General features: G+C 56.0%; 1 protein-coding gene across 3 annotated transcripts; it reads left to right on the top strand.

Moving 5' to 3' along the window:
- The first annotated feature begins 1,740 nt into the window (after positions 1 to 1,740).
- Positions 1,741 to 12,019, top strand: EPN3 (epsin 3). 3 transcript variants are annotated; one of them, XM_053568727.1, is made up of 11 exons: positions 1,741 to 2,803; positions 4,679 to 5,376; positions 6,418 to 6,536; positions 7,234 to 7,314; positions 7,506 to 7,631; positions 8,502 to 8,589; positions 8,990 to 9,259; positions 9,434 to 9,550; positions 9,680 to 9,910; positions 10,071 to 10,999; positions 11,107 to 12,019. In XM_053568727.1, the coding sequence occupies exons 2-10, from the start codon at positions 4,818 to 4,820 to the stop codon at positions 10,391 to 10,393; spliced, it is 1,914 nt and encodes a 637-aa protein (XP_053424702.1). In that variant the 5' UTR covers positions 1,741 to 2,803; positions 4,679 to 4,817; the 3' UTR covers positions 10,394 to 10,999; positions 11,107 to 12,019. The 3 variants fall into 3 exon arrangements, with proteins under 3 accessions (XP_053424702.1, XP_053424703.1, XP_053424701.1); XM_053568728.1 differs by lacking the exon at positions 1,741 to 2,803 and adding an exon at positions 2,821 to 3,049 and having other exon boundaries at positions 4,679 to 5,334; XM_053568726.1 differs by lacking the exon at positions 1,741 to 2,803 and adding an exon at positions 2,821 to 3,049.
- The last annotated feature ends 987 nt before the right edge of the window (positions 12,020 to 13,006 follow it).

Genomic DNA, 13,006 nt, shown 5'->3' with positions numbered 1-13,006 from the left:
CCTTGAGATTTCTACCACTTCCATTGCGCTTCTGTGCCTTGGATGTTGTATGTTGTATCTTGGTGAGGTTAGCTCGTGGTCCAGGCCCTCCCCGTCACACCTTTCCTCAACCTCCTGGCTCCTGGCTCCTGGAGCTCTCCAGCAGGAGGAGAGGCAGATATGGCTGGGGAGGTAACCTATGGGACAAAACAAACAGAAGAGCAAGTTGGTGGCGGGATGAGGAATGAGTTGGGTGACAGGCAGAGCATGTCACCCCTTGTGGTCCCTGCTTCTGGCTTCCTTGGACCACACTTTTAGGGTCAAGCTTCCTGGAGCCAGATCTTTCGGAAGTATGACAAAGTGGTAGGAGGAGAGCGAGACCCCCAGGAACCCTGGCTCTCTCAGGGCTCCCACTTCAACTTGGAGTCCCAGGGCTCCATCCCAGTCCCTGAAGACCACACTCACCACACCTCTGAAACTCTAGCAGCCACGCTCCCTTGTTGTTTCGGGTTCAGTCTGTCCTTTCCCTCTTCTCATGTCAAATCATGTCTTTAAAAAAGCCTCTCTGCTTCATGCTACCTCCCTTGCTCAGGGGAATATGAAGCCAGAAAGAGATGGCTCTTGGAAAAGGAGGTGCTGTCAGTGACTGTCTTCTGTCAATCATAACCATTTTGCGCTTGAATTCTAGAGTTTGAAGAACTTTCCTAATGGTGGGTGGATGGGCTTATTGTCTTTAAGTGGGATGAAAAGGTGTGGTTGAGAGGCTCAGGGGAGTGGGCACAGAGTCAAAGCCCCTTGGGTTAGCATTTGATGTTTCTGATAAAGACCCTGAGGTTTGGAGAGCTCAGGACACTCTGGAGACAGAGAGGGTGCTTGGCCTGGGGCGCTGAGTTGGCCAGCAGCCCACAGAAGGCAGCAGCTCCAGGAAAGGGTCAGTCCTAGGCAATGGTCCTACTCTCTTCTTTAATGTTCTCCTGGCCTAGGGGAAGGTGGGCTGGGGTGTGGTGGGAGTGCTGGAGCCCCCCCCCCCTCCTGTCAGTGAGGCAGGGGAAGGGTTAACTCACTGCAGGGGGGAGCAGACCAGCACTGGCTGCAGATCAGTACCTCCTGGGCAGGCCTCCCACCTCTGAATGCACCATCTGCCTGGCCAGCAGGAAAGGGTTAACCCGCCCTGCGTCTCTCCCTGTGTCCTGTTACAGCTGAGGCAGACCTGCCGGGCCAGCTGAGCAACTTCTCTCCGGAGTGCTGGCTGCGGCTGGCTGGCTGGCTGGCTGTGCCGGTGTCTCGGCAAGAGGCAGAGCTGCTACCCATTTGGGGATCCTGCCACTGCCCTTCTGAGGGGTCTGCGCCTCCTGGGAGTGGGTGGGTCTCTGGGACAAGGGTCCATGGTGGATGGCTCTGGAGACGTTCCGAGGCTGTGCCGTCCCCCTGCCGCACAGGTCAGGTCGGAGGGTCACAGCAGAGGCTACTGGGGCCAGGGCTGGGGCCAAGGGAGCCTGCGCTGGAGGTAAGCTCCCTCCTGGGTCCCCCTCCTCCCCCACCTTGGCAGTGCCCTGCATGGAAGGCAGGGGCAAAGAGTAGACTTGGAGCTTATTCTTTTTCTCAGGTACAGGCAGGGGAGAGGAGAGCTGGGCTGCAGAGAACCTGGAGGCTCTTGCCTGCTGTCCCTCCCACCCTGCAGCCCCCAGAAGGGAACTCAGGACCCAGCTCCCCACCCCTTCCTGGGACTTGGCATCTTTGTGGCATTCCCCACAGACTTCTGCTCATCTCTGCTGTTCTTTCTTCCTCAACCCGATGCACCTCTAGCCCAGGGCAGCCCTAACCCCACTTCCCTGCCCCCAAGACTCAGCAGCCCTCTGGGCTGATGAAGTTGACAGAAGCTTAGAGCTGGTGCTCACTCCTTCGTCCCTCCAGCATCAAGAAGTGCTGGGGGAAGAGCGGGATCAGAAATGGCACTGCCCAAGCTGGACCTGATGGGGGGCTGCAACCTGCTTTAGCTGAGGACCAGGAGGGGGTGAGGGCTGGTGTGGGGGCATACAGACTTTGGACAAACTCATGCACTTGTGACTGGACAGATCTGGGTTCTTCCATCTCTCTGAACCCCACTCTGGGGATGAGCCATTTGCTGGGGAGTGAGCCATTTGCTGTTTTTAGTCCTGACTTTTGGGAATCTCTCCAGGTGGGCCAGTCTCAGGGAGCCTGAAAGGAGTAGACCCAGGCCCCCTCCCACAGTCTTATCCTGGGACCCTCTATGTAGAATAGAACTGCTGCCCTGTGCCCTCCCACCTCATTTTCCCTTCCCCCCACCTCTGAACTGGCCTCTCAGGTCCTGCCTTCTCAGCGCCCTTCCCGCCACCTGACAGGGTCTGGCTCAAGGTCACTGCAGTAATTCCATACCAGCTGCCCGAGGCTGCCACCACTACCACCACTGCTGCTACCACCACCTTATCAGCTGCTGGGTTTCTGTTTCACTCCCTTTTATTTCTGGGCATATTGTGTTCGATAAAACCCTTTGCTTGTAACCCTGCTGGCAGCACTCCCAGCCGCTCCCTCCTGCGTTCCTTCCTCTCCTCCCCCACCTCCATGCTCCAGCGGCCTCACCCAGTCCCCTCTTCCTCCAGCCTTGTCTCCACAAATTCCAGGGGAGGGAGGTCAAGGCACCTCCTCATCCCCCCATCTCTCAGCTCCTACAGAGGTGTGCAGACCAGCAGAGATGCCTCCTAAAAGTCCAGGCAGGGTCACTAGGCCCACCCTGAGGGCCCTCTCCATTAAGGCTGGTGTCCCCGCTGAGGCCAAGCAGGAGGACCAGGGCAGCCAGGTCCAGGTAGGGCTCTGGTGGAGTCACTATGCCCAACTGGTTCAGCTAGTTCCAGCAGCCAGCAGGGAGGAGTGTGCTCTGGGGCGGGCTTTGGAGCACATTATTTCCCATCTTGACTCCACCATCTCCACCCCTTGGGGAGGTGAAGGCAGATCTGAGTCACTAGCAAGGGGGAGGGCTGGGGTTAAACAAGTTGTGGCTGTGGCATCCTCACAGAAGGCCAACAAGGAACAGACAGACAGCAGATAGAAGGTAGGCAGCCCTCCTGGCAAACGCTCGCCTCACTGGCTCCCCCGGGACCCCATCCTCTGAGCCCAGGCTCTCCCAGGCACCTGGGCCCTGGTGAAACCTGCCAAGATCTGTGGGGTTGCTTTGAACTGAGCCCAGCATTGGCAGGACTGGGGTGGAAGGAACATGGAATCGGGGAGGAATCAGGCTGTCCTGGGAGCAGGCAGGTGGAGAGAAGGACAGCCTCCTAACTCCTGCCCTCTGGCAGCCTGGGACCAGCTGGGGCACAGCTAGGATGGGGATGGAGGGTGGAGCTGAGAGGTGCCATCTCTATGGGCATTTGAGGTGGAGGTTCACAGGTGAAGTGGAGGTTCTGCAGGCCAGTGTGTGTATATATGTGAGTGTGTGTGCGCGCGCAACCGGGCAATGGCAGCAGCCAAGGAATTCCACTTTTGGTTGCTGGTAGGGCCTTGGGAGGACTTTCCTCTGTTATGGGCCTACGTCAGCTTTCAGCAGGAAGCCTGAAGACCAAAGGCTGTGGGGAGGAAAGTGGGCTGGTCCTGACCCTCCCTCTGCTGGGATATCAGGAGGCTGCCATCTGTGCAGGGCCTTGGGGTTTGGAGGGCCCAGGCTGCCCCTGCCCTCAAGGAGCTTTCACTCTGGCTGAGAAGGTGGGCTAAGACAGAAAAACAATCAGATGAATTATTAATTACTCAACCGGGTGACACAGCAGTAAGTACTGGATTAGTCTTCTGGAGACTTAGGTGTCAGTCCCAGCTCTGCCACCAGGTCACATCCCATCTCTGGCCTGAGTGCTCTCCCGTGTACTTGGGGGTAGCAGGGGTGGTAGTGGCCAGATCTCTGCGAGGCAGCATCCCCAAATGCTCTTTCCTCTCTGGCCTCCAGCCCAGCTCACCACATTCCCTCTGAGCTGCCCTTCCTCACCTTGCTGGTTCACTCCTCACCCTTCCTTTCAGGTCTCAGATCTCAGCTCAGCCACCACCCCCTCTAGGAAGTCTCCTCTGATCTCCCCTACTTGGGTCTCCCTGTGCTTCTCCTCAGTTCTACACCAGACTGTGACTTTCTGGACCCTCTCAGCTGAACATTGGGTGAACCAAGACATGTGTTCTGTGCCTGGCATAGTGCCTGGTTCCAAAATGGCCTCCATGAAATAGATGTTGAGTAAATCAAACTACAAAAGTTAAAAATAAGAGAGAAGAGGAAAGAGAACTGAGACGCTGAAAAGGATAGGTTTTAAGCTAGATCCTGGCAGAGATGGAGGAGGCAGCTGAGCAGAAGTGAGGCCAGTGGGCATTCTTGGACCCTGTCAGAATCTCCCTGGGCTGTACACTCTCTGGTGGGGACATCCTGCTCCCCATCAGCTCTGTGATCTTAGACAAGTCCATTAATACTTCTGTGAGCCTCCTTTTCCCTATCTGTGAGTGGGGGTAACAGCATCCTTGTGGTATGATTGCAAAGACAAATGAGTATGCAAAATTAGACTTGCCTGCTGGATCAGTTAAATTAAATTCCCACTGAGGGCTGTTCTTGGCAGCAAGGACACTCTAGCCAGGACTTATTTAGTTGGTCAGTGACTGAGTGACCAATGAGTTGATGGCCACTGTCCCTGAGTTTCAAACCTTTCTTCTTCAGCCCCATGTGGAACCCAAGGATGCAGCCGCCCTGCTGAGAGCACGGCGGCCCATCCTTCAAGACCGTGACCTCGAGGCGGTGGCCCTCAGCCCTCCACCTCCGGCGGGGTCGAGGGCTGCCCACCTCCAAGTCCCCAGCCATGACGACCTCCGCACTCCGGCGCCAGGTGAAGAACATCGTGCACAACTACTCCGAGGCAGAGGTCAAGGTGCGCGAGGCCACCAGCAATGACCCCTGGGGCCCGCCCAGCTCTCTCATGTCAGAAATTGCTGACCTGACCTTCAACACGGTGGCCTTTGCCGAGGTCATGGGCATGCTGTGGCGGAGGCTCAACGACAGTGGCAAGAACTGGCGGCACGTGTACAAGGCGCTGACGCTGCTGGACTACCTGCTCAAGACAGGCTCCGAGCGGGTGGCCCACCAGTGCCGAGAGAACCTGTACACCATCCAGACGCTCAAGGACTTCCAGTATATTGACCGTGATGGCAAGGACCAGGGTGTCAATGTGAGAGAGAAGGTCAAGCAGGTGATGACCCTCCTCAAGGACGAGGAGCGTCTGCGGCAGGAGCGAACCCATGCCCTCAAGACCAAGGAACGCATGGCGCTGGAGGGCATGAGCATCGGTAGCGGGCAGCTGGGCTTCAGCCGCCGTCACGGTGAGGACTACAGCCCCCGAGGTTCCCCGTCCTCCTATAACTGTGAGTGAGCCCTGCATGTGACCGGGACAGGGAGGGGGTCTGTGCAGCCCCGAGCCATGGTTAAGAATACCGACCTCAGGGCGGCGGCTGTGGCTCAAAGGAGTAGGGCACCGGCCCCATATGCCGGAGGTGGTGGGTTCAAACCCAGCCCTGGCCAAAAACTGCAAAAAAATAAAATAAAATAAAGAATACCGACCTCAGAGGAATGTCAGGAAGATTCCAAGATAAGGAATGTAATACGCAAGGCCCAACACCTGGCATGCAGTAGGTGCTCAACAAGTTAGCTCAAAGGATAAGGCTGTTACATATTTGTTATTGTTAGTTAGCTGTCTGATAGGATGGCATGGTGGGCAGAAGCATAGGCTATGGGGTCAGACAGTATTCTTTATACTGGCCTTTTCTAAGCTGTGTGACCTGGGTAATTAGCTCTCTGAACCTCAGTCTTCTCATCTGTAAAATGGGGATAAGCTTACCTACCTCCATTGTTTGATTTGACAATTGAATGAGACCAGGTCCAGCAATGCCCTCAGCCCTGTGCCCAGACACTTGGCATTCTCCCTCTTCCTTCCACTTCAGGGCACTGCCCTTGAGAATAGGGGTGGCTTGGCCGCTGGACAGTGCCTGACTTTCCTGCCCCAGTGGGGCTTCCCTGATCTGAGGAATACTCAGAATGGCCCCTTTTTATTATAGCTCTTGACAGTTTGCCAAAGGCTTTCAGTCTGTTCCCTTAACTGATTGGAACCTCCTGCCCTCCTAATGCTCTTGGTCCCAAGCAGGATGGGGTCCATCTGGCAGAGTTCAAGAGCTGGAGTCAGGGGACCTGGGTTCAAGTCATGCTTCAGGACCCTGGTCAGGGGCCATCTGAGTTGTCACCACTGGGTGGGCCAGTGAGCTTACAGTACCCACACTGCCTGGCCCATAAGAGCTCTTGACTGCCAGTTGTTACCTTCCCCCTCAGTTCCCCTCTGCCTCCTAGCAGGTGGAGGGGGACGAGAGCCTGTGGGTACTGGTGTGGTCACAGAGCCACGATGGTTGTTGCAGCCTCTTCCTCATCCCCCCGCTACACCTCTGACCTGGAGCAGGCCCGGCCTCAGACGTCAGGAGAAGAGGAGCTACAGCTGCAGCTGGCCCTGGCCATGAGCCGAGAGGAGGCTGAGAAGGTGAGAGGCTGCAGGGGTGGTAGGAAGGGGACCTGGGAGGAGGGAGAGGTGCCTGGGTGCCCCTCAGCCTTGACTACCTCCGACACCTGGGCCCCAAACCCCCACTCCCACACCCAAGGACAGCACAGGGTCTGTCTTTGTCCTTGAGCTGGTCCCAGTCAGGGTCTGATTCCTCCCTACTCCTGCCACCTCCCATCCTTTTCAGTCAAGCTGGGAAAGGGCAGTGTGTGTGCAGTGGGGGGTACCTCATGTGTCTCAGGGGCCTGCTACTGCTACATGGTATAGATGGACGAGAGTGCTGACAGACACAGCCCTCAAGGACTCGGATATACTGCCCCCCATCAGCTGTCCTTTTGGAGGGGACAGAGATGGTCCCCTGATACCACCTTTTTTGGCCATTACTTCTGTGGATCTGGGAAGACCGGCCAGGAAGTAGCTGGGCCTCACGTGGCAGGGCTTAGAGAGCTCTCAGGGGTACAGAGGAGAAGGATCAATCCTCCCAACCTTTAAAACTGCATCTCAGATCCAAGCAGGGACAAAGCCACACCCACACTGTCATCTGGAAGGGCATGCTGCCTACCCCTACTCAGGGTGGGCCCCTCCGTCTTTCCATTCCTATTATCTGGCAGACTATGCTGCCCTTCTGGCCCCATGTGGTAGCGCTCGGTCAAGTTCACCCTCTCTTCCTCCCTCACAGCCAGTTCCCCCAGCCTCCCACAGGGACGAGGACCTGCAGCTGCAGCTGGCTCTGCGCCTGAGCCGGCAGGAGCACAACAAGGTAGCGGGTGGTAGCCAGGCCCATCAGGGCTGCTGCTGCTGCTGGTGGAGGTGCTATGCAGTCACTAACAGGCCCCCTGCTGCACCCTGTGGTCCTGGTGCTCCTAACCTCTCAGTCGCTTCCCACCCTGCACTCTCTCCTCGTCTCCAGCCTCTGTGCTCATGTGCCTCACTCCTCTGTGCCTTCTGCAGGAGGTGAGGTCCTGGCAGGGAGATGACTCCCCCATAGCCAATGATGCAGGGGCCACTGGCCGCCTACGGCAGGACAGAGAGCCTGAGAGAGAAGACAAAAAGGAGGAGAAGCTGAAAACCAGCCAGGTAGACCTGCTGTGTGGCTGGACAGGGCCTGGGAGGTGAAATGAGTTAGTATTTGTAAAGAGTGCAGAATGAAGCTTGGTATACGGTAAGCACTACTTAAGTGTTTTAAATGAAAATGGGAAGTAGGGCGGGTAGAAGCCTCTGGTCCCATACTGCATGGACTGGTGACTGAGCTGACAGCAAAGCAGGATGCAAAAGAATCCTGATGTGAGACCCCTGGATTTTCAGTCACCTACTTTATGGCTTGAGGCACATCACTGTCTTGGCCCATTTCCTCTTCTGCACAGTGGGCTTATTAGGCAATTTCAGCTCTGACATTCTAGGATTACATGATACTGTTGGTCAAGGCCAGGGTGGGCTCAGGCTGAAGACACCTTGGATTCATGCCTCCATTCCAGGAGTGGGGAGTGGGTAACTGCTACAAGCAAGGCCGTACCTGTCTGCTTCCTGCCCGTGTTCATTATGGTCAAGTTTTCTTGGACACTGATCTAGGGAGATAAGCACATTTTGAAAAACTCTGATTTTGCCCTTTTTGCCCCCTCTGGCATGGATTCTATCCCACTCTGCTTCCCCCTTGGCTGTGTGACTTTAGACAAACCCTTTCCCCTCCCCGGGCCTCACCTGGTTGATCTATAAAATGGGTATATCACTGCCCTACCTACCTCACAAGGTGGTTATGAAAATCAGGTACTTCCTGGATAAGAAAACATTTTGTAAACTGTAAAGCCATGTACCGAGGTGATGGGTCATTAGTAGATATTTGTGGCATGAATAAAGGAGAGAATGAGCTGTTGTCAGGCTGACAGGTCAGCCCGCCCTCCCTGTGGGCCCCGCCCACTTCTGAGCCAAGATTGCCTCTCCCCTCCACAGTCCTCCATCCTGGACTTGGCCGACATCTTCACACCTGCCCAGGCCCCGCCCTCCACACACTGCTCTGCTGACCCATGGGACATCCCAGGTGGGCAAGGAGGGCTGCAAGAGGCTCCCAGGCTGGCCTCTGGGCACTGGGCAAGTCACTCACTTCCATGAGCCTCTGCAGTCTGTGGGACATGGCTTTTGTTGTGAGGGCCAAGGGAGCATGTTTGAAATGCTCTGTTCATGGGAAATGCGGCATTGTGTATTCTTGTTGCCTCCAATTTGCTTAGCCTGTCTTGGACTGAGAAGGTGGTCTGAGTCACCCTTGCCTGGGGATTCAGGCTCCTGGGCTAACTTGCTGAATATGGGCTCAGCTTGCTGGGTGGTCCTGAGTCAGCGGTGCATGGATTCCACACCTCCCAGCTAGGACAGGGTAACTGGGAAGGGCCATGGACGAGGGATTGGGTGGGCCTGGGATCATGTCCGTACTGTTTCCATTTCAGGTCTTAGGCCAAACACAGAGGCTGGTGGTTCATCCTGGGGGCCTTCTGCAGACCCCTGGTCTCCAGTCCTCTCGGGAAATGTCCTGTCCCGAAGCCAGCCCTGGGACTTGACTCCTATGCTCTCCTCCTCTGAACCCTGGGGCAGGACCCCAGTGCTGCCTGCTGGACCCCCAACCACAGACCCGTGGGCATCAAACTCTCCCCACCACAAACTTCCAAGTGCTGGGGCTGACCCTTGGGCAGTCTCCATGGACACCTCTGACACACCTGGTAAGTACAGGGCCTGAGGGTGTCAGTGAAGGTCTGGAGGATTTTGGGGTCTTCTTTCTGTGCCAAGGGGGAGCAGATCCTGCCTGTGTCCAGAAGGTCATTTCCCTGGAGAGGCGTCAGACCAGTGCCTACGCTTTCTGCCAACACATCTTCTCTCCCTTTCTTCTCCTCTAGTTCTAGGTGGTACCTCGACCTTTGACCCATTTGCCAAACCTCCAGAATCCACAGAGACCAAGGAGGGGCTGGAGTGTGCCCAAGCCTCGCCTTCTGGGAAGCCCAGCAGCCCCGTGGGTGAGCAGGAGAGGAGGGATGATTTGGCTCTGGGAACAGGGGCCCACCCAGAGGGCACTCTGCCCTCTTCCTGCCGTGTGGGGTGCCAATCCCTCTCTCCACCAATGAGCTCTAGCATTTCCATTACAGAACTGGACCTGTTTGGAGAGCCCAGCCCCAGTTCTAAGCAAAATGCCACGAAGGAGCCAGATGCCTTTGACATGGGAGTACTAGGGGAAGCACTAACGCAGCCCAGCAAGGAGATCCGGGCGTGTGGGACTCCTGAGTCCTTCCTGGGCCCCTCGGCCTCTTCCTTGGTCAACCTTGACTCGTTGGTCAAGGCGCCCCAGGCTGCAAAGACTCGGAACCCCTTCCTGACAGGTAGGTCACTACCTCGTCCCACAACACGGGGGGTGGGGAGGACGGGGGCCTGCTCTCTCCGCCCTAGAATCTTCCTCTTGTTCCCCATCTCAAAGACCCTCCCTGTTTAGGGTTCTGTCCCCCAGCCTGCCCCAAGCCCCCACCCACTCTCGTTCTGCAGGTCTCAGCGCTCCGTCCTCCACCAACCCGTTCAGCCCGGGAGAGCAGGGCAGGCCTACTCTGAACCAGATGCGAACCGGGTCGCCGGCACCGGGCGGGCCCGTAGGGGCGCCCGTGGGCTCCATGACCTACAGTGCCTCCCTGCCCCTTCCGCTCAGCAGCGTGCCGGCCGGCGTGACCCTCCCCGCCTCGGTCAGCGTCTTCCCCCAGGCCGGAGCCTTCGCGCCACCGCCCGCCGGCCTCCCGCAGCCCCTGCTGCCCACGTCTGGCTCCGCAGGGCCGCTGCGCCCGCCCTCTCAGCCCGGCACCAACCCGTTCCTCTGAGCGCCGCCCCGCCCCACGCCTGCTGGCGCATGCGCGCTCCGCCTCCGGGCCCGAGCGGAGAAGTGGTGCGTGTTGAACTCTGATACAAACTTCGGCGACCCGGCCCTGAGGCAGCTCCTGAAGCTAGAGCCTGGCGATGACCTGGGAGCTGGAGACTGAACGCACCCTTAATAAAGACCGACCCTCGCCCTCCGCTCTCACCAAGTGGACTTATTGCGGGGCGTGGCTGCCGGGTCTGGACCACAACGAGGATTACCGGCGGCCGAGGAAACTACTCCATCTGGGTCCCCAAACTGCTCCTACGCCCTCTGTAGCTACTTTCAACTCTCCTCACCCTCATCCCACATCAGCGTGACACCTTCGCTTCCAGATGCTCCTAGGTTCTCACCGATTCGAGCATTTCATTTATCACACTGGGGGTGACCTAACAGCAAGGGACAATAGGCGTTTGGTCCCATTTATTGAACACTCGTGTGCTAAGCACTTTAAGCAGATCAGTTCGTTTAATCCTTGAAACGTCTCTCTGAGGTACAGAATGTCGCTGTCACTCGGGATCACCTGCATAATTACTGAGGCCCAGTACAAAATGAAAATGGGGGTGTCCTTGTTCAATACTGGGTTAAGAATTTCTTTTTTTTTTTTTTTGGCCGGGGCTAGGTTTGAACCCGCCACCTTCAGCATATGGGACTGGTGCCCTACTCCTTGAGCCACAGGCGCCACCCTGGGTTAAGAATTTCAAAACGGGGACAACAGAGCATAAAAGCAAGCTCAAAGCCCCTCGAGGTGTTAACTGCGCAGGTTTCTCATTCTGGCAGCCAACACTGCTCCCGTTTTGCAGGCAAGGACACCTGGGCTCAGAGAGGTTAAGTGGCATGCTGGAAGTCAAAGCGGGCACTGAGAGAGGCTGGAACTCGAGAGTCAGACAGTCTGGCTCCAGGGCAGGAGCTCCATATTTAACTTAGCAAATACAGAGTGACTGCTGTGACCAAAGTGCTGGGCTCACCTGGGAGGGATCCAGGAATTGCAAAACCCACAACCTCTAGGACCTCAGGGCTTAGCAGGGCAGGTGAGCCAGAGGCCTGCGGCATGCGGTAGGTGCAGGAGCTCCTGTGTCTTACTGAATCATCTTAAATCTAGCTTTACCCTCTCACCAGGGCTGGTAAGAAACTTGACCTTAGCCAAGGAATCTGATCCCTGTGTGGGGTCTGGGACACCAAGGCTAGGGGCAGGTTTGGTACATCCAGGGGGCCGCTTTCCACATAGTCACTCTCACTCCTTTTCTGGCCCTTGATCACTGGACCACTGGACACTGATGTGTCCTCAGTCTTAAGGTCTGGCTCTGCAAGCAGTCTACAGCCACCCCCAGCTTCCTTTTGGGGTGCTGTGGGCAAATGGCTTTTCATAGGCCAGAAATGCCAAATTCAGTGGGGTGGGCACAATGCTATTCTCCTTCCTGAGGTGGGGGTTGGAGAAGGTAGTCCCACAATAGCAGACAGAATAGACAAGAACACTGGCATAGGGGTCAGACTGACAGTGTTCAAAACTCTGCTCCGAGGTTTGAACTTAATAATAGTAATCACTTAATAATAAGTGGTTATGATCTCTGACCTTGAGTAAATTATTTAAGCTCCATATGTCTCTGCTTGTTTCCTTGTCAGATGGGATCAAGAGTCCCCTCCTTATGAGGGTGCTGTGTGGATGCTCCTGGGCCAATGTTCATTCAGCCCAGGGACTACCCTCTTCCAAGAATGAACCTGAGTAAAGAGCCCACCACAGCCTCCACTCCTGGTTTTGCCAGGCAGTACCCAGAGTCCAACTCCCATCTACCACACTCAAACCTGGGAAGCTTACATCTTTCTTGGTCCCTGATTCATCCTTTGTGTTACCCCCACCTAGGCCTTCTTCTAAACTAGCTAGACCCTTAGGACTCATGGGGGAGCTATTTCATATCTCATAAAGAAGAGGTTGGTAGCCTTGCTTCCCGTAGGTCCTTCTGAACCATCTTCCTGCTCATAAGACCCTGGAAGGAGGTGCCACCGGGTTGTCCTGCTTCCACCATGCCTGGGGCTGTCACTCCACCTCATTCTTGGGATGCTTTGGTCTTGGGACATGGTCATCTCGTGCAGCTCTTACCTCAATTCAGGTGACTCCCTTAACCTAGGAGATGACCTCTCTGCCCCTCAACTTCTCAGCTACTCTCATTCATGGTCATACCTTGGGCTTGTCATCACCCCAGATTCCTCTCTACTCAAGGTAGCTTCCAGTTCTCTGAGCTTAACATCATCTCTTCCACCTGGAGCACTTAGCAGACTACCCCTCCCTCAGCCTGCCACTCTCTGACACCTACAGCCCCACGTCCTCATAACCACACAGTATCAGCCATCTCCTCTCCTCCACAGCTTCAATCACTTTGTCTCAACCAAATTCTTCCCATCCATATGTGTCTTAGTTAGCTTCATCCATCTTAAAAGTGACTTTCTTTTCTTTTATTCTTTTTGAGACAGAGTCTATGTCACCCTCGGTAGAGTGCCGTAGCATCACAGCTTACAGCAAGCTCCAACTCTTAGGCTTAAGCAATTCTCTTGCCTCAGCCTTCCCAGTAACTGAGACTAC

The sequence above is a fragment of the Nycticebus coucang genome, chromosome 18 (genome assembly GCF_027406575.1).
Source record: "Nycticebus coucang isolate mNycCou1 chromosome 18, mNycCou1.pri, whole genome shotgun sequence".
NCBI classification, from domain to species: Eukaryota; Metazoa; Chordata; class Mammalia; order Primates; family Lorisidae; genus Nycticebus; species Nycticebus coucang.
Note: the sequence above shows the minus strand (reverse complement) of the source record. Positions and strands in the feature narration are given on the sequence as shown.

Coding starts and splice junctions, on each gene's coding strand:
- EPN3 (XM_053568727.1), top strand. CDS start 4,818: ATGACGACCTCCGCACTCCGGCGCCAGGTGAAGAACATCGTGCACAAC. Junction 8,590..8,989: donor TGACCCATGGGACATCCCAG/GTGGGCAAGGAG, acceptor TTTCCATTTCAG/GTCTTAGGCCAAACACAGAG. Junction 9,551..9,679: donor GAAGCCCAGCAGCCCCGTGG/GTGAGCAGGAGA, acceptor TTTCCATTACAG/AACTGGACCTGTTTGGAGAG.